The 27,922-nt window shown below is 43.4% G+C and overlaps 1 protein-coding gene across 1 annotated transcript in view; it reads right to left on the reverse strand.

Moving 5' to 3' along the window:
* The window catches only part of LOC145398806 (protein turtle homolog B-like), a 248,585-nt gene that overhangs the window by 724 nt on the left and 219,939 nt on the right, over nucleotides 1–27,922 (reverse strand). Inside the window, exons 11-13 of the mRNA XM_080271615.1 lie at nucleotides 13,658–13,773; nucleotides 12,215–12,395; nucleotides 3,589–3,789 (exon numbers count right to left, since the gene is read on the reverse strand). Of these exons, the coding sequence (XP_080127741.1) occupies nucleotides 3,589–3,789; nucleotides 12,215–12,395; nucleotides 13,658–13,773 (498 nt within the window). The remainder of the gene's footprint in view (nucleotides 1–3,588; nucleotides 3,790–12,214; nucleotides 12,396–13,657; nucleotides 13,774–27,922) is intronic.

Here is a 27,922-nt window from a genome sequence, read left to right on the forward strand (position 1 = left end):
CTTTCTTAAATAAGGGTTGTCTTAGGGGAATAAATGAATAAATGGATGAGAGAGAGAGAGAGAGAGAGAGACAGAGAGAGAGACAGAGGTTCATTTTGCAATCTACAGTACATCACAAAGAGAGGTTCAGTATCTAACACTTGGCTTTGGACTTTTATATCTGTAAATTTAATATAAGGTACTACTGATGACAGATGTGATTAAAATGAATAGAAACAACTGGTATATAATTTTCATCCCGCATCTACATCCAAATTAAAGGCTTTGTATTAAATTTGTGGGCTCTTCCTTCTCCCCTTTTGGTTATTAACAGTAGATCACTTGCACGTAGCAGCAAAAATAATTACATCTATTTATTTCATGTGTTAGATATAGGAAAAAGAAGCCGCTACATGTTGCTCTGATTACGCCTCAATTTCTCTCCTACTTCCCCACCTTATCCTTTAGTAATCCGGCCATCTCTTGGTAAAATATTAACCTGCATAGCTCTCAGTTAGAAGAAAAGATTTATAACTGTTTGGGGTAATAAGAAACTCCACCATCATCACTCAATCTCTCTTTTAGCCTCAACATGTCCTTCTTCCTTGTCCTTTAATAAGCAAGTCAACTATCAAATAATTATCAAAATTTTATCGTTGTAATGGTGGAACAAGTGACAATGGGAGAAATATACAATCACAACATAATTTCATCACTCCAAATACATCTCAATTAAAGGTTCTGTATTTCTGTTCTGGGCTCAACATGTCTCCCTTCCTTGCCTATTCATAAACTGGCCATCTAGAAATAACCAATAAATCTGCTTAGTTCTCAGGTAGAAGCCAAAGATTACAACTAACTGGAAGACGTACAAACACTTCCACATTTGACTTTCATTACTCAATCTACATTCCAATTAAGGGCTTTGTATCACTCTTGTAGGCTCAACTTCTACTTTAAAACTCATGTCAGTTATCAGAAAATTTACTATAGATTTTAACGTAATATTGTGAAAGGATGTGGCTGTAGGAGAGAGGAAAAAAAAGATACTGCCACATTTGACTTCCATCACTCAATCTACAGTCCAATAAACCGTGTTGTATCGCTCTTTCATTTTCTGCTTTAAAACTCAGGTCACCTCTCAGGAAATTTAATATAGATTTTTAAGTTATACTGTGGCTGAAGAAGAAAGAGAGAGAGAGAAAAAAAACAAGAGACATTGCCACATTTGACTTTCATCATTCAATCTACATCCCAGTTAAGGGTTCCGTATCACTCTTACAGCCTCCCTGTGTCTCCCTTCCTTGGCCTTCCCGTATTTCCATCAGTTTCCTGTTTCCCTGCCCGCCTCATCCATAACCAAATATCCCCTCGATTTATTCAGCCCCTTTCCAGCCCTCCTTCTATCCACCTACCTACCCTCCTGACCCTTTATTCCCCAGGCTAGATCACTTTCTCCTCTTCTCTCTCTCTCTCTCTCTCTCTCTCTCTCTCTCTCTCTCTCTCACTAGTTCGACCTATTCGCTTGAACCTCACCATTTTTCCTTCCTTCTTGATTATTCTTTTTTCTCTTCAGCTGGTTCAATCACTCCCTTCCACCATTCCTACACCTTTTTCCTTCGTGTTACACCTCTTTCTAATTTTTTCCTTTTCCATCCCTTCTCCTCCCTAGTTCAACCAATTTTTCCTGATCTCGTTCTATGTCTCGTTCCTCCTGACCCTTTCTCCATTCGTTCGATCACTTTTGTTTGACAGATTTCTCTCACTCCTCCCCTGCCCTTTCTTCCTTGGCCTACGTCACTTCCTCTTCCTCTCTCCCTTCTGCCACTTATTCCTCGACACGACCAAAATCGCCCTCTCCTTCCCCTTCTTTCCTTGTTCCTCTAGTTCGATCACTTTCGCCTTCTCTTTCCTTCACGCCTTTGTTTTTTTCTGGCTAGACTACTTATACCTTCTACTCTCTCTCTCTCTGTGTACTCTTCCCCTTTTTGTAATTTTCTTTTTGTTTTGTACCTCTTTCATCTTGTCCTCCTTCCTTCTCTACCAGTTTCTCTCTCTCTCTCTCTCTCTCTCTCTCTCTCTCTCTCTCTCTCTCTCTCTCATCATCTCCCTCCTCCTCCACCACACCTCAAGCCCACTCAAGAATATTAGGTTCAACTTGTGGAACACTGCAGACGGCGGGTGATGATGATGATAGTGATGATGATGGTGATGATATGAAGATGATGGAGTTGAACACGATGATGATGATGATGTTAAAGGTGATAAAAATGAGAAGGGTGATGGTGACGGTAGTGAGAGTGAAAGTGATAGTAATGATGCTGGTAAGGGTGATGAAGATGAGAAATTTCCTTCGCCTCTCCTGGTTTATTATCTTCTGCCGGTAATGATGATGAAGATGAGGATGACGACCAAGAAAGATGATGATGATGATAATGAAGATACAAAAATGGCAGGTCCAGTCATCCATATCAGGCACATGCAGAGTATTGTCGTGTAAATGTGATAATGATGATGATGATGAGATAAGGAAGATAAATATAACAAAAACAATGATGATGATGATGATGAAAATGAGCTAGTGATAATAGTGGTGATAGTGACAGTAACTGTATAATGATGATGATGATGATGATGATCGTAATAATAATAATAATAATAATAATAATAATAATAATAACAATAATAATAATAATAATAATAAGAATAATATTAACAATAATAATAATACTGATAATACTGATGATAATGATGATAACAACAGCAACAACAACAACAACAACAACATTAATAATAATGATACTACTACTACTACTACTAATATTAATAATAATAATAATAATCTATCTATCTATATACCTAGGCTGCTACCCCCAAGGAAAGGGAGGTAGCCGAGACAGGACGACACACTCCCCATTTACTCATCCATTCAAACACATTCATTCGCATCTTAGCCCCAAAGGGAAGAAGGGACAGATCCTCACCGCACCACACCGCACAAGGGTCAACCGCACAGTGCAATCAGTGACATCCGCAGCAGGGCCCGACAGCAGAGCTGGTTTACCTCTGCCACATCATAAAAGACCCATCCCCTTACCCGCACCTGACCTGACTAGCTGATCTGACCAAATGCGGGAGAATATCCCCTCAGGGCTGCGTCATCACTTATTTATTCACAATTTCTCTCCATTTATTTCTGTAACGCACAGCCACTCTTCCTTGCTCAACATACATCCCTCTCACATCCAGCGCTCTCTTCACACTGTCCATCCATCCTGTTCGTGGTCTTCCTCTCAGCCTTACACCTCACACATCAGATTTAGTTATTTTTTCACCAATCGCTCATTATCCATTCTCTCCATATGCCCAAACCATTGCAACACCCTCTGCTCAACTCTATCAGCCATCTCCCGAACAACTCCAGTTCTCCTTCGCACTTCATCATTTCGCACTCGATCCATACGCGTCACTCCACATATACTACTCAGACACCTCATCTCCATCACATTCAAACTTTTCCTCTCTGCTACACCCATATAATAATAATAATAATAATAATAATAATAATAATAATAACAGCAACACAAAGATCATTTTTCTCCCACTTACCAATATTAGGCACAACATCAGGATTGCTGTCGTCTGATGGGGGACGCTGTTCCACCTTCGCGGCCTGCCCTTCCCTCCTCCTCCTTGCGCGCCTCCTGCAGTAATGCCGCGCCCACACCCCCACCACTATCACCGCCACGCTCACCACCACACCCACCACCACGCCCATCACACTGCTGCCTCCTGTCTCACGCGTCTGGCCTGTGGGGAACAAAAACAAAAAAAAAACTGTTAATCATAGAAAAAATACAAGATTTTAGTTTTCATTACTCGAGAGAGAGAGAGAGAGAGAGAGAGAGAGAGAGAGAGAGAGAGAGAGAGAGAGAGAGTATACCTGAAAATAAGAAAAACTTATCTCTTCCCAGGAAAGTCAAAGTGAATCCCCAAAATACAATTGTTCTTAATAATAACAAAGCCTGATTAATTTTGAAGATTCACGTAATTCATACATTAAATATAACAAATGTGTTGCAAATGGCTATAATCGTCGTAACTACTTCAAGACTAGGAGAATTTTAGAAGAGACACGTACCCTAGATTAAGAAATGGTAAATATCAGTCTCAAAATGTAATAGTCTGGCAAATTATAAAAGGTACACGTAATGCTCAATATACAGTACACTTACATCAGAAAATTTGTAAACGTAAATGAATATAATCGCAATAATAATTTTTATGCCATCCATCATCCATTCATAATAGTCCTTTGTCTCCCCGTTTAATCAGGGGCTTAGGGGGCTGGGTTGGCTACTCATTTCAGACATTTAAGACGAGGGTGGCTAAACTTCCAAGGCTAGATTAATGTTCCAAGACACATACAGGAATTACAGGATTATTCTCAACTGAGAGCTGGGGTAAGGATGCAGCACATAGTTACGGCATTTTAGTGTATTAATTTATTATCTTCGCCAACAAAGTTGAAGGAAGTTATATAATCACCTATGTTTGTCTGTCTGTCTTTCTGTTTGCTTGTCCAGACGATATCTCCCAAAGTTCTCAATGAATTTCAATTAAACTTTGTGGAAGGAAAAAGTTATTAAATTTTGGGGCGGATCCGGATCCTCTCTTATGGTATGGCACCGGAGGAGGTATGCGTTCTCTGACTGCTTTCGTTTATTTATTTACTGGGCGGCTTACACAGCTGAGTCGTTCCCACGTAGTGTAATAAAAAGAATCCCCAACATACCAAGCTTCACCGGTGAGACATGGAGCTCACTAAGGTTCCCCGGGTAACTGCTCTAATAAATATCATGTTACTACTGACTGTGACTGCAAACATATCTGCCTTAGGTGACTGTGAATGCGGACACTGAAGACGGAGAAACTTCGATAGTTACCTTCTAAACGAATGGCAGCGAAAGGAAAAGTAGCATACATTCACACAAATGACTTCAGACATATGGAGCGCAGATACAGTTCGTAAATGAACTTAATAGCAACAATAATTTAAAACTAAACTTAATTTTCCACAGAATGCATAGGATTTGTAAATGAAAAGAATATAATTACAAGAATAGTTTAATGAGGTTAGCAGGGTTGAGTGAGATTTGTTGGTGGAGAGTGGCCTTGTTGAGTGAGCAAGAGTGGGACTGCTAGCAAACTCAGCTCGTGTGGCGTTTATGGAGGGTGAGTCTATTGTTATCACTAGTTCCTTTACTCCCCTGGTGAGAAGGATGCGGAAGAAAAGGCTGCAAAAAGGTTGCGGGGGAATATATTGACGTCACACACACACACACACACACACACACACACACACACACACACACACACACACACTACTGAACCGTCATTATCCATTACCCCGTCCTCACAACCCTGTCTTCCGTCTCCCTCTCGTCTGGGAAGTTAAGATACTAGTAATCGTGATACTACATAATTTAGCGTTGTAAACGGCAGATTGCAAGGGCCAAGCTGTTATAAGTGTGTCATATGCATGAAAGATCGTGTTGTTCAGCCAAGCATGAAAGAGACTGATGTAGAAGACGGTGCATTTATGTGTGATGATGAGTTTGTTTCTTGAAGAATATTATCTATCTATCTATCTATTTATCTATCTATCTATATATATATATATATATATTTAACCCATTGGAGCCCAGTGTCCAGAGTACTGGACAGAACTGGGATTTTTCAAGTCTTCATAAAGTAGGGAACCCCCAGGGTAGAGACCTATGAGCTTCGCGACTATGAGCCGATAGGCGGAGGGCGGTACGCTCAGTGCCCTCCCAGTGCAATGCCTCGCCCAGCACCCCTGGGATCCAATGGGATATATATCGCATGGAGTTGTGCAGAAGGTAGGTTAACTGCTAAAGTCAGAAGTGATTGGAAAGTAGTGAGAGGGCTGTTGCCCTTACTGAAAGTGAAGAGACTGAGTATGAAAGAGAAGGTCTATGCTTCGTGTGTGTGTGCAATGTAATGATGTACAGTGGTGAAACATGGACAAAGAGGAAAAGGTTTTCAAACTTGTGCGTAATGAAATAAGAATGGTGAGGTGGATGTGTAACGATAAACTGAGAGACATAACGGTGCACGCAGATTAATGAGGGCGCTTGGGCAATGACACTGGTAGGCTGAGGTTGTTTGGGTATTTGGAGAGAATGTGCGAGAGTAACTTCGTGAAATGCTGTACGGGCCTGAACCCGGAAGAGACAGCCGCTGTTGGCAAAGCATGGAAATGTGGGCCATGAAATGCCGAGAAGTGATCTCTGGATAAGGAGACAATTAGAATGCTGGAGGCGAACATGCAGCTTAGAAGTAACCATCAAGTGGGAAAAAAAGCTGACCCACGCAAACAGAGAAGCAGTCTATGTATGCAGGTATGCATGTACGTATGTATGCATGCATGTATATTTTTTTTTAATGCAAGGAAGAAGGCCAGGGGCCAGAAGCCCGCAATCCGTTCCTTCCAAGAAAAAAAACAATATAACAGACAGCCAAATTCAAGATCCATTCATTTCGAGATGCCTGGACACACTGCGTCTGAAAGACCGCGAATCACGGAAGAAGGAAATACGGACAGAGGGAGACATTCCAGAGATGACCTGTTGCATAAATGAAGGACTGGAAGTAACGGTTAACTCTTGCATTAGAGAACTGCACAGAAAAGTTGAGTTTGTTGCCAGACGCGTGCTAGGCGCTTGTCGTGGTGGTGGAGGGGTGCAAGCCGATATTTCAGAGAAGAAATAACCACTGAAGTAGCGATAGAAAAGAGATACAGGTACAAGAGTGAGGCGAAGAGACAGAGATTGAAAGGGAGCTAGAAAGAGGAGAAGAGTTAATGTATGTAACAGACTTAGTAACTGTAAAGGGAAAAGAATTCACTTAAATAATTTCCTATCTGCTACATAATGGTCATTAAGGTAAAAGGTCATGTTTTGCCCACTCTTTCCTTATAATATGACCCACATATGTCAATCCTACATCCAGGGCCCCCATTATACTGCTGGGAGAGTTGGGGAAGGGGGAACAAACTTTGTCCAAGTGTCAGACCAACCCAAGAATCGAACTTGGGTTCTTCTAATTACGACCTGGACGTGCTAATCAATGTACCTCCCCATAAAGGATACAACTGCAATAATTAATTTCAAGGCTGGAGTAATTTAATGACTGGACTAACTTGCTGACTTCAAGGCTGGACTAATATGCTGATTTTCAATGCTGGAATAACTTGCTCACTTAACATGGCAGGACTAATTTGCTGACTTTCAAGGCTGGATTAGTTTGCAAGACATACAGGGATGCCCGACACGGCACACACGGCACGGTAATAGCTTGCAGAGGCCTTGAAGTGAGCTAAGGCGGGGCGGCAGGTGTGTGCATGCTTAGTGACCTATCTCGTGGGATTTACTCGGAACGGATCTTAAAGGGGGCCGACCCACCTCGTCCCCATCGCCGTGAATCACCCGCTATGGTCGTTACGAAGTGCTGGAGAGGCGACCTGTGACCCGTATCGATTGCGCCCCGTCGTATTGCCTGCCGAACTGGGTCAAGTCACCTGATTTTAAGACCTCTGAACTCGATGACGTATTTTCTGTATTATTCTTTCACCTGATTTTAACAAAGAATACGATGACAAATTTTCCGTATTATTGCACACGGTTAAGTCACCTGATTTTAATATTTTGAGCTTAATTTACGTATTTTTTTATTATTTCTGTATGCAGTCGTCATCTAATTTTAATAGTTTCTGCCTGATTATGTATTTATTATTCTTGCAGGGGGATAAGCCACCTGATTATAACGCTGTCAGTCAGAGGACGTACTTTCTATAGTACTCTGGCGCTTTTCAGGTGATTACATCTGGCTTTGGGGAGAGTTTCTGAGTTGAAAGGCTTAGATTTAACTTAAACCTTCGAGTTCTTGAGTTAAAATCGTTCAATAAAAGTTTGGTGGTGACATGATTGAAGCGAAAACTGTCATCACAGTAAAAGGGTTAAGGTTAATTTTTCAGCAACACCCATGGCACAGTTATGAAATTGAGTCAGGTTCTTTACATGTATCTGTGTAAGTATCTACTGTACGTTTCGTTTCGTTTTTAAAGGCTCCAACATGTTTGCATGTGTCGGCCTTGGTCACCTAATGGCGGCTCTCCACGCTGCACGATCCATTGCAGCCTCCCTGTTCAGTCCCTTAACCCTAAGGTCACACTTAATGACCTCGTCCCATGTCTTTCTCGGTCTACCCCTCATAACCCCACCCCCAATATTAACACTTCTCACTTTCCTCACCCAATTATCATCCCCCATCCTCTCCACATGTCCAAACCACCTCAATCTACCTCTCCTCATCACAACACCAATACACTCCAGTCCCATCCTACCTCTCAACTCTTCCATTGTAAGCCCAGCCCCTCCAGGCCTTGGACGCAGGGACGCACTGCACATCCACCTAATCATTGTCATTTCTGTACGTCTGAGCCGGCGAATGTCTTCCTCCTTCACTGCCCAGGTCTCACTGCCATACAGCATTACACTCCTAACACATGCTGCATACAAAGACCCCTTAGCACGTAGGGAGAGCCCCTCTCAATGTCTGGAGAGGCAAGAGCTCCCTGAACTTCTTCCAACCACTCCTCACCCTAGCCACGGAGCTAGCTCCAGCCCCACCTCCAGCACACAACATGTCTCCCAAATAACAAAACTCTTCCACACACTCAAGAGATTCACCAGCAAGTTCAATCCTTTCACGTCTGACGATCTCCACCTGCTCACCCCGGCACGCCGTACACATAAAATCAGCATTATCTCGCAGTCTACCTCTGATACCACTACATCTCTTATGCACCCATTTATCACACACACCGCACAAGATGGAATTACTTCCCACGCCCTTGTGGCAAACTGCACATGGCCACACTCCCTCGTCTTTGACAGTACCGCCACCAACCCTAGATATCATCACTTTTGTTTTATCTGCATTTACCCTTAAACCCTTTTGCTCCATACCATCTCTCCACTTCCTAAACCTTTCCTCCGCCTCCCTTTCATTCTCTGCAATCAACACCAAATCATCAGCATACAACAATTCCCACGGGAGTCCGTTCTAAAGTCACGTGAAAGGGCTTCAAGTACCATGATAAAAAGACTGACCCCTGATGCACACCAACATTCACGGAAAACTCATCACTCAAATCTCCATTCACTCTCACCTGGGTGTGAGCACCCACATACATGGCCATAACCACCCTAACCAGCCATTCCTCCAAGCCAAGCTTTCCCATTGCCCACTTCACCACCTCTCTAGGGACTCTGTCAAAGGCCTTTTCCAAATCAACAAAAACAAAATAAAGATCCCTTCTCCTACCAATATATTTTTCCTGAAGCTGTCGAACAATGAATATGGCATCAGTGGTCCCCCTACCTGGCATAAACCCAAACTGCATCTCATCAATATTCACTCTTTCTCTAGTCATACCTTCTAAAACTCTCTCCATTACCTTCATTATCTGATCTAAAAGCTTTATACCTCTATAATTTCCTCTTTCCAGGGCATCACCCTTCCCTTTATACACATTTACAATTACAATCTTCAGCCAATCATCTGGGACAACACACTCATAAATAATCCTGTTTATCAGGTCAGTGACTAAACTCACCCCTATATCGCCTGAGGCCTTCAACATTTCGGCAGTCAACCCAGACACACCTGCTGCCTTCCCCACCCTCATCCTGCCTATTGCCTCACTCACAGTAGCAGTATCAATCAAAGGCCAAGGGCCAGACATTGGATCTGCTGGCTCCAAACCTTCCCTGTCCCAGTCAAACTCCTCATTCAACAACCGGTTATAATGCTCTCTCCATGCATCTTTAATATCCTCCCTGTTCACCACTACCCTTCCTTCATCATTCTTCACACACTGCTCACCTATGATATCCCGATTATCCCTCTTCACCTGACCTGCCACCCTAAATATATTTTTCCTTTCCCCATGATTTAGGTTATCAAGTAATTGTCTCTGTGACTCAGACTTTGCCCTGTATACCTCTCTCCTAGCCCTACGCTTGGCAGCCAAATATTCCTCTTTGCTACCACCCTTCTTCCATTCCCGGAAAAGCCTTCTTTTCTCCTTAATTGCAGCTTCTACACCCTCATCCCACCACCAAGTTACTTTATGTCTTGGTGGTCCTCTTGTCCAGCCGCATGTTACATCAGTAACTCTCAAGAAATTGTTCTTGAAGGCTCTGTACTGTTCATTAACGCCTCTGTCTACAGCTCCCTGTTCAGCCACCACTCTCATCAACTCGCTATAGAAGGCATCCCTTACTACTTGGTTTTTCAGCTTCCATATTTTCCTCCTAGGTACATAAGTCCTCTTTTTCATCACTTGTTCTTTAAGCACCATATCACAAATCAATAGTTTGTGCTGCTGCACACACTCCTCACTTCCTATAAGTTTAACATCCCTCACTAACCTCCTATCGGCCCTCCTAACCAGAAAATAATCTATCTGACTGCTATTTCCCCCTAGACTCATACGTAATTAACCTACTGTCTCTTTTCCTAAAATATGTGTTGCACACAATCATGTCCGTTGCCTCCCCAAACTCGAGTATCCTTTCCCCTTCTGCATTCCTTAGACCATATGCACATCCCCCATGTACTCCTTCATAACCTTGTGCTGCTTCACCTACATGACCATTAAGTCCCCTCCCAAAATCACTATCTCATCATCCCGCATACCACCCACTACACGTATTAAATCATCCCAAAATCTATCTTTCTCTGATTCATCCAATCCTGCCTGTGGAGCATATGCCGATATAATCACAGCTATCTTCCCAACAGAATTTTCACTACCAATATCCTATCACTTACTCTCAAAATATTCATAACATATTCCACCCATTTCTCCGCAACCATCACACCAACACCTCCATATCCGTCTGTCCCCCCCTGCCAAAACAACTTATAGCAACAGTCCTTCCCAACAATCTTTCTGGCTGATCCACCCCTGTACCGGACTTCCTGCAAACACGCCACATCCACCCACCTCCTACTGAATGCCTCAACGACTTCCCCTGCTCTTTCCCTCAAACTTCCCACATTCCATGAACCCATCCTCAAACAAAATATTTTAGGAACGCCTGATTAAATTTGGATTAACTTGGCACAATCATCATGTGTGGGTCTCGAAAGAAGTGACTCAGTTTTGGTACACATCGATCAAAGGTCAAGATCACAGGCAAAGGTCAAAGTTCGGACGCGACGTGGCTGTGTTCTCTAGGCACCTTTGATTTAATTCATTTTGTGACCCGGTGATGAAGCCTAAGAGACATTTGCCCTGCTGGTCCTGTAGTTTCTTATTTCGATTATGGTGGGTCTGAAAATAAAGATATGGAGCAATGCAGGTCATTCGCTTACCATGAAAGAAAAAAAATAATAATAATAATAATGTAACTCCTAGACAGATAAACGATGTGGGAGGAAAATGACAGAACTAAAATTTTGTATTCCTTTATGTTCCAGACTACAGTGAGCCCGTCCTCAGTCTCGCTTAGGATGGAATGTGTTGAGCCCTGGAGCACTTCAGCCTGACGTGCGTCTCATTAGCTCAATAATATTAATAAAAAAAACTCTTGAGGTAGCATGATAAAAATGAATACATGTCACTATACTGAAGAAGATTAATGGGGACGGTTTCCACTTCACTTTAAGAGGTCTACCCAAAGCTAATAATAATAATAATAATAATAATAATAATAATAATAGTAATCGTCCGGTAGTAGCGACGCTGTAATAGAAAATAGGTCATCGTACTGAAGGGGTTAAACGAATTTACAGAACACACTCTCTGAATTTCAGTGACCCGATTGCTCTTTACGTACAGTCGGGGACAAAAGTTTGGCGTATGTTTCACCTCTTGGCAGACTTCCATTATTATTTCGATATCTAGTATTTCTCTCGATCTAGTCATCTGTCTATCTGTCCATCCCTCCGTCTATCCATCCACCAATAAAACAATTCATTCATCCATCCATCCATCAGTCTATTATCTCTATCTATCCATCCATCAGTTTCTTGGTCAGTCGATCCATCCATCTATCAATAAATCCATTCATCCATCACTCCATCCATCAGTCTTTCTGTCTACCCATCCATCCATCTATCTATCCATCTATTTTCTCACCTTTGGGCTGCCTGGAAGTGCGTGACGTATATGCAGACACCACGACAGGCTGCGACGTTACGGGGCCATGCGTCACGTACACCTTGATCTGATAGCTGGTGTCGGCGTCAAGGCGGCTCACGTTGAAGCTCGGGCTCAAGGACGTCACGTTGGCGAAGAGCGTACGGTTCTCGAAATATACCTGTTGAAAAAGTAGAAGAAAAGTAGAAGAAAGAAGAGTAGAAGAAGGAAGTTTAGAGCAGTGTCTATCGAGTACACAAAGGTAATTAATGCAGACAATTAGCTTTTCCTATTCCCAATTTTTCAAAACTAAGCAGACAATCAATCTTTTCCAGGTTCCAAACTTCCCCTGGAACACATGGAACAATCTATACCTACTGGGTTCAAGAAGGGGTTTTAGAGCAACACCTACCGAGTAAACGTGGGATATTAAGGCAGACAATTAATTTTTCCAATATATAACAAAAAAGCAGACAGTCCACTTTCCCTAAGTTTCGATATATATATATATATATATATATATATATATATATATATATATATATATATATATATATATATATATATATATAAAAGCAGACAATTAACTTTCTGCCATATTAAAAAAAAAAAAAAGCAATTTATATTTTCTAGGTTCCAATCATCACCAAGAACAGATATGGAACAACTGAATTTATTGTATATCCAGGGTCTCGGTAGTGTGTGTGTGTGTGTGTGTGTGTGTGTGTGTGTGTGTGTGTGTGTGTGTGTGTGTGTGTGTGTGTGTGTGTGTGTGTGTGTGTGTGTGTGTGTGTGTGTGTGTGTGTGTGTGTGTGTGTGTGTGTGTGTGTGTGTGCAGGGAAATAACGTCGTGAACGCCTGGCGGACAAGTAGGTTACGGTGCTTCACCATGACGTACCGATTATGGCTCTAAGACGCTGTGATATCAAATGTCCAAAACTCCTATACCTTCACAACAAACACAACTTCACGTGGATATAAGGACCGTACTATCAAATGCTGTCTGGAGTTGGAAAGAAAAAAGTCGCCTCTAGAGGAAACTGAATATAAAAGAGCCAAAAAATGAAGCTCCATTAATTTCGAAATGTCTGGACACTTTGGCCTTAAATTTCTAGGGTCGTTGACTGAGGAAAATACAGCTAAGTTTATCCTCACTCTCTCTCTCTCTCTGTATACAGCAGTGCCAGCGTGTCAGGAAGTTGACAGGTGAGGCTAATTAATCTGCCTACATCCATATACCTATTTACCTTATTATCTAACTCTGTATTCACCTGTCTATTCATCCACAAACTCATCTCAATCCTGTACAATATGGCAGGTGAGTCTTAGATCGAGGAGGTGACGCTGGCTTTATCTATCACCCCTCTCCATCTATCTATTTATCTATCAATCCATCAATTAATCAATCAATCTCTCTCTCTCTCTACCTATCTATCCACTCACCTCTGCCCTGTAGAGTGTAGTACCAGCTGCGGGAGTGTCTGGTCGCTGGCAGGTAAGACTTAACGAGGACGCGGTGATGTTGGCCAGTCGACACGATGAAAGTGGCATTGGCATCTCTGAGGGGAAAGAGAGGGTGGATGAGGGAAAGCTAGAGATGAGGGGAAAAGAAAGGAAAGGTGAAGACAGAAGAAAAAGGAGAGGAGACTGAGGGGAGAGGAGGGATGAAAGATGAAAGGGGGAACTTAGACATGGAGGAACGCGAGAACTGACGTGACGGGAGAAGACGAGAGATGAGGAATGAAAGAAGTCAAAGGATTAAAAGAGAGATTAAGTAATAGATGATAGAGGTTGGGGGAGAAGAAGCATGTTGGGGAGAGAGAAGACAGGTGAATGGAGATGAGAGACGAAGGGAGAGAGAGAAAGGAGAGGTGAGGGGAGAAGTACAGGGATGCGGGAAGATAGGCAATAGGTGAAGGAGAAGAAATGACGGGAGGGAAAAGAGAAGTGATGGAGGTGAAGAGACAAGAGAAAGGAGAAAAGAGGTCAAAGAAATGAAGAGATATGGGGAGAAAGAGGCAAGAAGAAGAGAGATGAAGGAGGCAGAGAGATGTGGGCAAAGAGAACAAAGATAAAGAAGATGACGTGAGATGAGAGGGAGGAAGACAGGTGAGGGAAGTGAGAAGAGAGGTGAAGGAAGGGGGATGAGACATAAGAAAGGAATATGGGGAGGGAGACGGGGCGAGTGAGGGCAGAGACATATGCATATCTGAGGTAAGAGAAAGGTAAGGGGAGGAGGAGGAGGAGGAGGAGAAGGAGGAGGAGAGAGAGAGAGAGAGAGAGAAAGAGAGAGAGAGAGAGAGAGAGACAAAGGAATTCAAAGGAAAGCAAACAGTAATTGATCTTTTCCATGCTGTATGTTATAAAGAAGTTTAATATAAGGTATCTCTAACACTGGAATCTTTTTTGGCAGAGGGAGAGGGAAGGCCACAGGGGAAAAGAAGGGGAATATAGATGAGGGGAGGACGGTGGGATAAGGAGAGCACCGAGGGGAAAGTACAACACCAACATGGCAGTGATTTCTCGCTTCCTAATTTTTTCATAGTGACGTGCTTTTTATTTCCTATATATGGAGAAGAAACCAAATCTGTATCATCCTTAATAGCTCATTCGATTGTACTCTATCAACTTTAACTTGGCTTCATACTGTCGTCTCTCCATCTTGACTGATGCGCTATAACAAGAGATTAATATTAGAAAATGATGCCAGTCAAGAGGAAGTGCAAGTGAATGGGTGTAGAACCAGAACAGTCGCACTGCATTACTCTGCCTCTGAGCTACGTGGAATATCCTGCAAGAGGTCGAAAATCTCTGGAGAGTTAAGATGGACGAAGTATAATTAAAAGCAAGGATATATTCACAGTGCATTTATTCTGGGTCCCTGTCAGATTATATTTTAAGAACAAGAGTGCTTATTACTTGGGAAATTCACAGCTGGGGGTTATACATTCTAAAGCATAGCAAAGATGGAGTTATAAAGAGACTACCAAGACTGTGTAAGAAATATATGTGCATTAAGAGACGGGAGGTGTGAGTGTGTATAGTGTGGCAGGGTATCGCGTGATGATGTAGCTTGTGGTGTGGCAGTGTTAAGTGTGGTAATTTGTGCCTTGGTTAATTATGACAGTGTGTGGTGTGGCAGTGCGAAGTTTGGTGGTCTATTCTGCAGGAGTATGAGGTGGGGCAGTGTAAGGCAGTAAGTGTGGTAGAACGTGGTGTAGCGGTATGTACCTAGTATGGTAGTCTGAGGTGTGGAAACAGGAAACTGATTCTGTACGGTGGCAACTGTAACCCATTTATAAGTACTGTAACTTTGCACTAGACAAATCTCACCTCGTTATATTCCATGTTCTCATTCAAGTTTCCCCCATTTTTTTTTTTTTTTTTTTTTTTGCCTTCATGATACTACACTTACCAAAGAGGGTCAAACAGGCCCCATAAATTACACCATAACCATAATGGCACTTAATATTATTCCTGTATAATTGCCGTTTGTTCTCCTCCCTTACCTAACCCTCAGACTAACAATTATTTCTATACTCACGATACTACTCTTACTAAGGAGGGTAGAACAAGCTCCTACAGGTACACCACAACTTTGCTGTCACTTATTAAAATTCGTCCTTCATTCTCTTCCATTCTAATCTCCCTTCCCATCTATCAGACAAACGTTAATAACTGATTCTGTCCCAACCTCACTGAACGAAGGTAAACAGAATCCACTGGTACGGCAGACCACAGCCTTTCTCACGTCACGTCATACATGTAATTGTATATCTGTAGTCCCATTCTGCATTTTCTTTCTGTCTGATCTCCCTACCGCATCTCTCAAACAATTCATCGTCCCTCATTCACTGAACAAAGATAAAACAGGATCCAAAGGGCACACCAGAATCATACTCCTGCCTCTACTATGACCAGTTATATGCAATCAGTTTCGTTCTTCATTCTCTTCCAGTCTCTTTACCATTTACTATCTTTCCGAAAAACACTGCAATTCCCTCTTCCTAAACTTATTGAATGGAGCTCAGTAAGGATCAAAAGGTACACTAGAACTTTACTTCCTTCACTTAATGAGTTAATATACTTGTGGCTTCGTTCTTTCTTCTCTTCCAATCTCTATTTCATTCCTTTATTTCAAACAAGCAATTCATTCTGTTCGACACTTACTAACGAAGGTAAAACAGGGGCCAATAATTACACCACTGTCATACTGTTGTCAATTATATCACTAACAGTCTATCTGTGGCTTCATCCTGCATTCTCCTTCGGTCTGATCTAACTCATCTCTTTCAAAAACTATTCATTCCATCCCCAACTCACTGAAGGAAGGTATACTGGAGTCTAAAAGTTAAACCACAACCCTATTCCTCGTCACTTACCATGGCTAAATATATGCCAGTAGCTGCGTTCTTTATTTTCATTCATTCTCAACTCCATTCCCATCTCTCACAAAACAAATAATTCATTTTTCCAACACTCACTGAAGGAAGGGAAACTAGAGCCTAAAAGGTAAACCACAACCCAACCCCCGTCACTTACTATGGCTAATTACCTGTTGCAAAGTGGCACTCCCCACCCCGCCTGGCACTCTCCTAGATTACCACTAACCCGGACTGGCACCCACACGGGGATGGCACTTAACAGGGCCGCAATTTGGCACCACTAACACCGTGGCACTCATCATCTCTAAGGCTTGAAATGCTGTTATTATGGAGGTGAGGATGTAAGGATCAGTGAGGAGATGGGTGATTGGGTGGAGAGAGAGAGAGAGAGAGAGAGAGAGAGAGAGAGAGAGAAAGGACACAAAAAAAGGCAAAAACACACAAAGGAAATAGCACAGAAAACTACACACGACCGTACAACACACAATTACTAGAATACAGAAACCTAGGAAAGAACGAGGCAAAGATCTCGAGACAGAGACGAGGACAAACAGTACCCCCAGGGCACACAGAGACTAAAACACACAGGAGACACAGAGAATCCAGGCCAGAGACAGAGACAGAGACCATGAGGCAGGGAAGATAACACAATAACTGAAAAAAAAATGCTGAAGAAGGCGAAGTAGCTGAAGAGGCACAGAGAAATATAACGACACGCAGGGACGTAAATAAGCCACGACAGAGACCATCAGAGACCAAAAGACACAGAAGAACACAGATCAAAGGATACAGAACGAGGCACAGACCACTTCATCCAAGCAACGAGGCAGAGATATACAAAGACAGAGACAAATACAGAGCCTCAGACAACGAAGGCACTGTAGTAGGAGAGACAAACAGAAAACAAGAAACACAAAAAACAAACGTACGACAGAATGCAAAGACAGAAAACAATGAAAAGAAAAAGAAAAAGAGCAACAGACACCACAACAAACAAAGAAGATTGACACCAACCCACCCACCCCCACACACGTATCCACCCCCACACACATATCCACCCCCACACACAAAAGCCCCCAAAACAATAACAAAGCAGACATGAGCCTAGGACACACAAAAAACGACGTAAGCAGAGCAGTAGCATCCAACAGACAAACGCAGACCCTGGAGGAATCACGTCTAATGGAACTTCCTGCCTGGGGTAATTATTTTCAGGCCCGCATATTATCATGGCCGAGTGGTAATTAGCATATTTGGACTTTATGAGCCAGAATATATGATTATTAAAGGAACTCGGACTCAGCCGGGTGTATTTTCAGGCCAGGGAGCTCGTGGGTGGGTGGCCTGAATGTTGCGGGGGATGATGATGGGGTGTGTGGTTAGGTTAAGCTGGGTTGGGTTAGGTTAAGTTGGGTTGCGTTAGGTTAGGTTAAGTTGGGTTGCGTTAGGTTAGGTTAAGTTGGGTTACGTTAGGTTAGGTTAGGTTGGGCTGAGTTGGGTTGGGTTACGTAAGGCTAGGAGAGGATTGAACTGGCTACGTTAGGTTAGGTAAGGTGAGGAGGTGATGCTATAGGTTAGATTAGGGCTGCCTTTTCTCCAACTTACACACCTTTTACTCATACACCTCTACATCCAACTTTTTCATCTCATCCTCGGTCTTCCACCTCCCCTCCCTTAATATCTTCTATTGTTATATAATTCTGATGACCACGTAACAAGCATCAGTGAAGTACAATAAAATAAGAAAGTGTAATATGCAAAATAAATCGCTGAGGAAGAAGTGTTACAAAAGCTTCACAGCCACCTGGAATACGAACCACAACCTTTATTGACTCCTCCACTACGAAAAACTCTTCCCTGAGGTGAATAAAACTGGCTGAATGTAAAAAATAATGAAATGAATAAAACGACATCGGATTGGAGGGCTTTAACTATTCCCTTTTTACTCACACGTAACCAAAAATGGCTCTCTTACTATCTTGAATGCTGCGTTGAATTTGAGATGAAGAGTATATCATGTTGCTAGTCACGGATATGTGCTACGGAAAAGATGTAGAGCCCTAGTGTAATCATTGTTTGCCACTGAGCTACGTAAAATATGCTGCAAGAGGACGAATAACTGGGCCAAGTTAAAGTGAAGAGGGTATAGTTAACACTTTGTAGTCCTGGATATTACGGATGAGAACCGCATTACAAATTCCTTCACTTCTTCGAACTCGCTTCCCAAGATTATTTCCCTCCAAACTTCAACCCACAGTAGTTCAAGTCCGACTAAGTTTTTTTTTTTTTCTTTCGAATGAAGGACACCTGCAATTTAGTGCATGGAATGTTTTATTTAATTTGTTTGTTTTTTTCTTTCTTCGTCTGTAAAAAAATAAAAATCTACGACATATCTTACATCTTACTCTTGAACCTTCCAGAAAAGTTTATTCAGATTCAGACACATTTTTCAATCTGGACAGGTTAGACATGGCCTTCATTTACCTCTTCGCCAGGTGAGGTCTCCCCAAAACTGAAATATATCGTTTGAAGGAAGAAAGAAAAAAATTAATTAAAAAAAAAAATCAGCGTCACCGGACAGAGGGTTATATCTGAGAGGGCAAAGGTGTGGAGATTCACCAATTTTCTATATTTTTTGAAACAGATGAAAAAAAAAAAAAACATACCTGACCTTCATGTATCACTCATGACTACACTCTGACACATGGGATGCAAGCTGGACTCATCTAACATTTACAGGGGTCACCACAAACGACCTCTGTATCATGCCGTGTTCAGGCTGCCCTTTCTCCAACTCACATACCTCTTACATACTCGTCACCTAATCCCTCCATCTCATCTCCAATCTCCTCCTTCAGCCACCTTGATATTCTCTTTCATGTTACTTATATACTTCTGTTACCGATATAATTTCCCTTAATAACGTACAATAGAATAGAATAAGCGACCGTAGTAAAAAATAGGGAACTGACGAAAAATCTGGGTCTTGCTTACACCTCGGCGAACTCAATTTTACTGATACGGTCATAAATGGTCAGCCTATTGCAGCATCGGGTTTACGGGATTAGTTCCGGGGCCGAGAAAAAACAGCGGCGGAGGAAACGCTTTTAAAACCCTAATATTCTGGCTGCAACCTAACCTAACCTTAATACGGGATGCTGTTTCAGTCTAACCTAGCCAAACTTTAACATACGGGAGGCTGTTTCAATTTGGCCTACCCTGATTTAACTTTATCTAGCTCTAAAATCCTGGGAGTTTCGTTTCAACCAGACCTAAACAAACTTAACATAGCCTAAACCTAAGCTATTATGACCTTATAGAACTCAAATATTCTAAGGGCTTTGTTTCAACCTAAAAGCCTAATTTTAATATACGGGAAGCTCTTTCAATCTAGCCTAGCCAAATCTAACCTTACCTATGAAGAAAAATGGATGGATAACCTTACCTATCTACCTGGCTCTAATATCACGGAATTCTGTTTAAACCAGACCAGAGCAAACGTAACATAACCTAAATCTAACTTATTCTCATCTAACCAAGTCTACCCTAACGTGAACCTGATGTACTGGAAGCCTGATCCAAATCTGACTTAACATAACCTAGCCTAACCCAATCTAACTCTCATATCCTGAAAGCTTTATTTCAACCTAAACCTAAACCAAACTTAACCTAGATCAACTCAGCAGCTCCGGATTTAAGGATGAGCATAGCAGTTAAAAAATAAAAGATATCTGGCAGCACATATCCCAGCTGCTTTTTTCTTTTTCAACCGCAAATCCCCACCACCATCAGCTTTTAACAATTTTCCCACCACACAATATCAAAGCCACAACCCAAACCACACACAGCGCGGCCATCACCAACGCTATTGCTGCTAACACCACCACCACCGCTTGCACCACCACCACCACCACAGCCAGCGACGTCAGTGTGGGCTCGCGGGGGCAAAAATTAAAAGTATTTGGAAAAAGCTGGAAAAATCGACACACTACGTTATTTTGTCCCTTTAACTCGGTTGCTGGAAGTTCTGGGGTCCGGACAACAACAAACACGACATAATAGAGTTAGCAGAGGACGCCAACAACTACTAGGCAACGGTAGAAGAGTTACGTTTTTACTGACGTGAGAGCTTAATGGAAAAACTGAGGGATGGTTTGTTACAGGCGATACATGCTTGTCATCTCTCTCTCTCTCTCTCTGTTACATATAAGGTAGTCCATATACTGCGTCTTATCATGCCATTCAGCTGTTAAATCCTTGCGTGATGCAAGAACGGCTCATCAGCTTCACCAATGTCTATCCTGCATCAAGAAGTTAGTACAGTAATCAACAATGCAATCAATGGAAGTGAAACGGAAGACATTAAAAAAAGTTATGGGAAACAGAAAATGGTGCAGGGTAGACACTGGAAAGTTATAAAATGAGGAAAACGAAATTAATAATCAACTATGCTATAAGTGGCAGTGAAACAGCAGACACATTAAAAAAAAAGTTACAGGAAGCAGATGATGATGTAGGGTGGACACTGGCAAAGCTGAGAGAGTCGTTCCCACAACAAATTAAAAGTTGGTAGTTAGTATCAAGAAGTGCAATCTATGGACCACCCTGTATACTGACGTTGGACACATGAGCAGGTGCAAAAATAAAGTGGGAAGGGAAAACATCATGCAATCAATATATTCACTCTGAGGACCCCCCTCCCCTCTCTCTCTCTCTTAATAATTCTTGCTCTGGTTAGACTTTCTGGAGTGAAGGGGTTGAGAGAAGTCTTTATTCAACCCTTTATTACTATACGTCGCTCCTGGTGTGAATAAAATCGTCTGGTGGCAGTATCAGTAAAATGAAATATATACACAATACTGAAAAAATAATCCACAGAATGCCACAAAAGCTGGGAGACATATAATTGGTGTCAAAATTAATAAAAACTACAGTGTGAGCCAGTGAACAAAAGAAAAAAAAATCATGGTAACACTATAAATCCGTAAATCCGCCAGAAACATAAAATACAGACCTAGTGGATTAAAATGCAGTGATAGAGAGTAGAGGGATTAAAGGTGGAATTATAGAAACAGGTGTGGATTAGAATGCATGGATTATATATATATTTTTTAATCTGCCTTTGTGTGTGTGTGTGTGTGTGTGTGTGTGTGTGTGTGTTGTGGTCATATATTCAGGGGTATAGGCTGGGTTGTACGAAATCTTAGTGGGCTTTATTTTACATCTACACACACACACACACACACACACACACACACACACACACACACACACACACACAATCCGTTTATCTACCAACCCACCTGTGTAATTATCTATCTATATATTTAACTATCAATCTATCGAACTATCTACCCACCCATCTATTCCCTGATGCTAAATCCTTTACAGGGTGGCTCTAACACAACCTCAAGTCGTTTCCATCCCTACTCAGCAACGACCCCTCTTCCCATGACAGACCCCTTACATACTTTTGTACCTTATCTCTTCATCTCAGTCAGTGTCCAATTTCGCCCTCCTCCCACAACACACGTCAACAGGTCTAACACAAAATATATAACATTCCTTCCTTCCTGTATATTTTCGGCCACCAAATCTTTTCACTGACACAGGGAGGTTTCTGAGGCGTCTGGCTAAATAGGTCGATAAGGGGTGTTCAGGGACGTGATAAGATTGGGGATAAGGTGGGGAATTGGGGAACACAATGGTGGGGACGTGAGGAATAAAATAGCTGAGATGGGGGAAAAGAAGGGAAAAACTGATTGAGCATGGGAAACTGGGGTATATAAGTTAACTGACCTGGAAAATAAGTGGGGAAGAAACGGGTTAAGTTGTGGAAAAAAGTGAAGAATAAAGTGACTGAGCTGGTGAATTAAATAGGATTGAGAATAAACTGATGGGAGCTGGGGAATAAATGGAGAAAAAATAAATGATCGGGTTGAGAATAAAGTGATCGAGAATTAAGTGGTGGGAAAAAATATATGAACAGGTTGAGAGTAAACTAATTAATGCTGGAGAATAAAGTGAGAATAAAGCAAATGAGCTTGGTAAAAAATAGCGAACAAACTGACTGCCCTGGGAAAAAAAAATGAAAATAAATCCATGAATTAGGAATAAAGTAGGAAAGAAATTGACTGAGCTGTATATGAGGAGGATAACTAACTGACCTGGGGAAATAAAGGAACACTGGGAAAATGGGGAATGTATTAGCTGGGAAAATGCTGGGGAGAATAAGGAGGTGTTGAGGAAAAAAGTGAAGGAGGATAAGGAAAAAGGGGGAATATGAAAAAAAATAAATGGGAAGGAGAAGAATGATAACTGATGGTGAGAATGAAAAGACGAGGTAGGAGGGGAGGGAAAAAAAGAGAGAGATTGGAAGGGGGAAGGAGGAAGAGAGAGGGAGGGAGAAGGATGAGGGTAAGGATGAAAGAGGAAGAGGGAGGGAGGAGAGAAGAAGAGAGAGGAAGAAAAGCTTTAAACCTGCCGATACAACATGGCTGGGGGTGTGAGAGGTCAAGGGAAACTGTGGGAAGTGAGGAAAGAGTGATAAGGCTGATGGAAAAATATGGAGGGGAGGGATAAAAATGTGTGTGTGTGTGTGTGTGTGTGTGTGTGTGTGTGTGTGTGTGTTCGACCTACGCGGTCAAAAATCTAATCAGGAAATAAAAGACTTCAGAAAAATGAATCCTCAGAGAGAGAGAGAGAGAGAGAGAGAGAGAGAGAGTGTGTGTGTGTGTGTGTGTGTGTGTGTGTGTTCGGCCTACACAGCCAAAAAACTAATCAGGAAATAAAAGACATCAGAAAAATGAATCCTCACACACGGAAGTACCAATTATTTTCGTCTTTTGTTCCACTATTTTTCGTCATCTCGAAGGCTTAGATAAATCCCTGATGAGGACAGTGAAGAAAAAAGTGTAATCTTTGGAAAAACTTAATTCCTTACACAAACTGGAGTGTGTGTGTGTGTGTGTGTGTGTGTGTGTGTGTGTGTGTGTGTGTGTGTGTGTGTGTTCCCCTCTCTTCCTCCCCTCCCTTCTATTCAGTTTTTCTCCCAAGTCCCCTTTTTCCCTTCCTCCATCTCCCCCTCTTTCCCCTTCCAACCCCTCTCCCTCACTTCCATTACTTCTCTCTCATTCCCCCTCCCCATTCCACTGCTCCTTCTCCATACCCCCTTTCTCTCACCCCCACTTCGTTGCTCTTTTCCTTTCTCATTCCACCTCTCATCTCTCCCTTTCTCTCTCCTGCTCCCCCCCCCTCATCCTCTTCTCATCCCACCCACCACCTGGAATTAAATCTACTCACTTCTCCTCCCTCTTCCTTTTCCTTCCTCTCTTCCTCCTTTCACTCCGCCCTCTTTCATTCATTCCTTTCTCATCTACACTTTCCTCCACCCCCTTCCTTCTTTCCATCCTTCCTTCCTTCGTTCCCTTCTTTCCTTTTTTCCCATCCCCATTCCCCCACCCTATTTTTTTGCCCCCTTCTCTATTATTTCCTTCCTTTTTTGTTCCGCCTTCTCTCTATTCCCTCTCCCTCTCATTTTCTTTCCACTCTCCCCTCTCTTTCCCCCGCCACAGAGCCTACCAATCAGCCTACCCCCTCCCTAGCCCCCCACCACCAAATTACGTCTCTCTCTCTCTCTCTCTCTCTCTCTCTCTCTCTCACACACACACACACACACACACACACACACACACACAAAAACTCTCTCTCTCTCTCCCCCCCTACATCTTCCCTCACCCCCTCTCAGCTCCCCGGCTCACTCTCCCATTTCCCCACCTCCTCTCCCATCTCCCCACCACATCTCTTCCCCGTCTCCCCTTCCGCCACACAGCCTAGTAATCAGCCTACCCTCCCCAGACGCACCCCAGGAACACACACACACACACACACACACACACACACACACACACACACACACACACATTCCCTTCAGTGAGACAAATTACTTTTCTCTGATTCCGGGACAGTCTGATTCTATTTTGATGCGCCACTTATTTTCTCTCACGACTTGGGATAAATTCTCTCCTCCCTCCCTCTTCCCTCGCCCCCTCCTTCCTCCCCCTCGCCTGGCCCCCTCCTCCCTCCCCCTCCTCCTCCTGGTCTTATTGGGGAGACTTAATGACGCTGCTTTCCTCCCTGCGCTGTGGGGAGGGTTGGGGAGAAAGGATGGGAAGGGTAGGAAGAGGGAAGGGGGGGATAGCGGGGATTAGGGTGGGGAGAGGGAAGACTAAGGAGGAATGAGAAAGGTGGGAGAGAGGAAAAAAGTGGAAGAATGGGGAGGAGGAAGGGAGGTGGGAAAGAGAGGAAGGGGCTGGACAGAGGGTGAGGAGAGGTTGAGAAGGAAGGGTGGAAGGGGTTAGGGGAGAAGAGTGGGGAGTGATTGCAAAGTATCTTCCTGGGGAGACTGAATGGCGCTTCTTTCATGCCCTGGCTATGGGGAGGGTTGGGGAGAAAAAAAAGAGAGGCGGGTAGGGGGAGTGGGGAGGATGACGAAGTAGGGGAGGGATGATGGGGTGGGAGTGCAGAGCTTCTCACTGGAAAGACATAATGACAACATTTTCCCCTAGCAATGTATGGGGAGGGGCAGGGGGCGGGGGAGGGGGAGAGGGCGGGGGAAGGGGGTTGGGGAGAGTTGGGGAGGGAAGTTAGGGAGAGGTAGGCATGGGTGGGGAGGAGCAACAGACCTTCTTATTGAGGAGCTTAATGACGTCAGTTCCTCCCCCTGGTCAAGTGGGAGGTTGGGAAAGGGTTGGGGAGGGAGAGCAGGGAGAGTTGGGGAAAAGAGAAGGGAGAAGTTAGGGGGGTGAGGGAGAGTGGGAAATGAGGGCAAGAGGAGGGAGGGACTGGGGAAGGGTGAGGAGGGGTTGCAGTCTTTCTCATCGGGAAGATATAATAACTGCATTTCCTTCCCTGGACGCGTGAAAGGTTGGGGAGGGGAGGGGAAGAGAGGAGAGGGGTAGAGGAGGTGGGGAATGGTGTGGAGGGGTTATACTTCTTCTTAATGAGGAAAACATAGGCCGTATTCCCTCCCCTTCCCTGGCAGTGTGGAGGGCTGGGGATGTGGGGATGGAGGAGGAGTGGATAGGGAGGTGGGTAAGGGTGGGGGACTCAATGACAGGAATGGGGAAGGAGCGGAGAGAGGGTGGGGAAGGTCTGACAACTGGGGAGAGGTGGGAAGGGATGGGGAGAGGGACGGGGTAGGGAGTGCTGGGGATGGAGAGAGGGACGGGGTGGGGTGTGCTGAGGGTGGGGCTGTGGACTTAATGACGGCAGTTCCTTCTCCTGACGGGGTGGTGGGGGGATGGAGAGGGGAGGGGAGAGAGAGGGAGGACTGGGGGAGGATGGTGAGAGGCTGCAGACTTCATTATACTCGAGGACCTCCGGAACGCTTTCATCTTTGGCCTCACCCTGGGCACGTAACAAATTCCCTTCCATGCAGGTCATTTATTCTTTTTCTTTTTTTTAGATGTCGGAGTGTCCTCATGAGTGGCCCTGCACGCCTGTCCCTTACTAATGATTTTCGGACGCGAGCTGCTTCACTCCCGTAGACTTTTAGCGACTTTAGCCACACCACACTACGTCCAACCATATCGCACTACACCACACCACGCTACACTACACCATACTACCACACAACACCACACCACCCAACACCACACCATGCCACATCACACCACACCTCTACATCAGACTACGCATAAACCACCCTCTCACACCACTTCACACTAAGGGCATTAACCTAAGAGCCCTGAAGCTCCCGCATCATTTGTACATTTTTATAAACTTTGCTCCTCTTCAGTACGATGGTGTGACTAAGTTTATTCTAGATACCAACAGACTATTCAATTTCAACCCCATGAGTACGGTGACTCTCTCTCTCTCTCTCTCTCTTCCTTTTAAAATAATCTCCATCTACCTCTCTTGTAAATCCTGTAACCCCAAAACGACTGTGTTCCGCATAATCCCATTCATTCAGCCACGCGTTTTACCGATTTATTCCCGCTATTTCAAGACGATTTTATTCAGCTTTGGGAAGATCTCTTGTCGTGAGGGGGTTGGTATTTCTATCTCCAACAATCCTTATATCTCCCACAATCCCTCTACCTCCAACAATCCCCCTATCTCCTACAATTCCTATATCTCTAACAATCCCCCTATCTCCATCAATCCCTCTATCTCCATCCAACAATCCCTCTATCTCCAACAATACCCCTATCTCCAACAATCCATCTCCAAAAATCCCTCTATCTCCAACAATGCCCCTATCTCCATCAAACCCCCTACCTCCATCAATCCCTCTATCTCCACCAATCCCCAATCTCTCTCTTAAGGCCTATGTTCAAACCTTAAATAGCCAAATGAAACGCAAACCTCTAATTCTTTACTTTTATTTTTGGAAAGCCTGTGGTTGTTAGGTATGGTTAGCCTGCATCCCACATTACAGAGTGCAGTTAGCAATAATACAGGAAAGCTAAACACACTCCACCTGATTCACCTGCTTCAGAAATTGTTGCCAAAATCAGTCTGCATTCCACTTTGCAATTTAATTTTTAAGCATGCGACCATTACCCTGCATAAAACTGTGTGGAGAATAACATGAAAATACAGCCATCAGATCAAAGGGGATTTCGAAAGACCACTCGTAAAGGTTTGTATTAAGGTACATAAATGACGAAATTACTGTAAAGGTGACTGATATTATGTATTATTTTGATTAATCCCGAATGAGTATATGCAGTTTACGTACAGCCCCATGCACTAATGGCGCTGTTGCAACCCTCCATCTGACTAAGCACATACGTCCACCACCTCCCTGAACGCCTGACCAAGCACATACGCCCCCCACCTCCCTGCACACCTGACCAAGCACCTATGTCCCCCACCCCCCAGCACACCTGACCAAGAGCATAACGCCCCCCACCTCCCTGCACACCTGACCATGCGCACAACGGCCCCCACCCCAGCCAATTTTTTCTTATAAAGGTGAGCGTAAGGAGAACCCCTTGAGGATACACAACCTAGGTCCTTCAGATTCCATGCGTAGGTTGCATTAAAAACTCTGGATTTTGTTTTTTATTATTAAAAAAAAAATAAAATTAAGGACACAGCATTATACCTGTCAAACGGCACCAGGTCACTATAAGACACATAACTATGTGAAATATGACTCTAGTGAACACTTCTGAGTTCTGGCCCGGAAACGAAATCTTTATGCCCGGCCAGCCACCCTGCCGACCAACTCTACGGAAGGGCACCTATTGATCCCAGTGATAACAATACCCTCCTCTGATTTTGTCGGGTGGAGAGTAAAAAGTTCCATTAT

The sequence above is a fragment of the Coenobita brevimanus genome, chromosome 46 (assembly GCF_032717465.1).
Source record: "Coenobita brevimanus isolate Jiangsu-jjx chromosome 46, ASM3271746v2, whole genome shotgun sequence".
In the NCBI taxonomy this organism is placed as follows: Eukaryota; Metazoa; Arthropoda; class Malacostraca; order Decapoda; family Coenobitidae; genus Coenobita; species Coenobita brevimanus.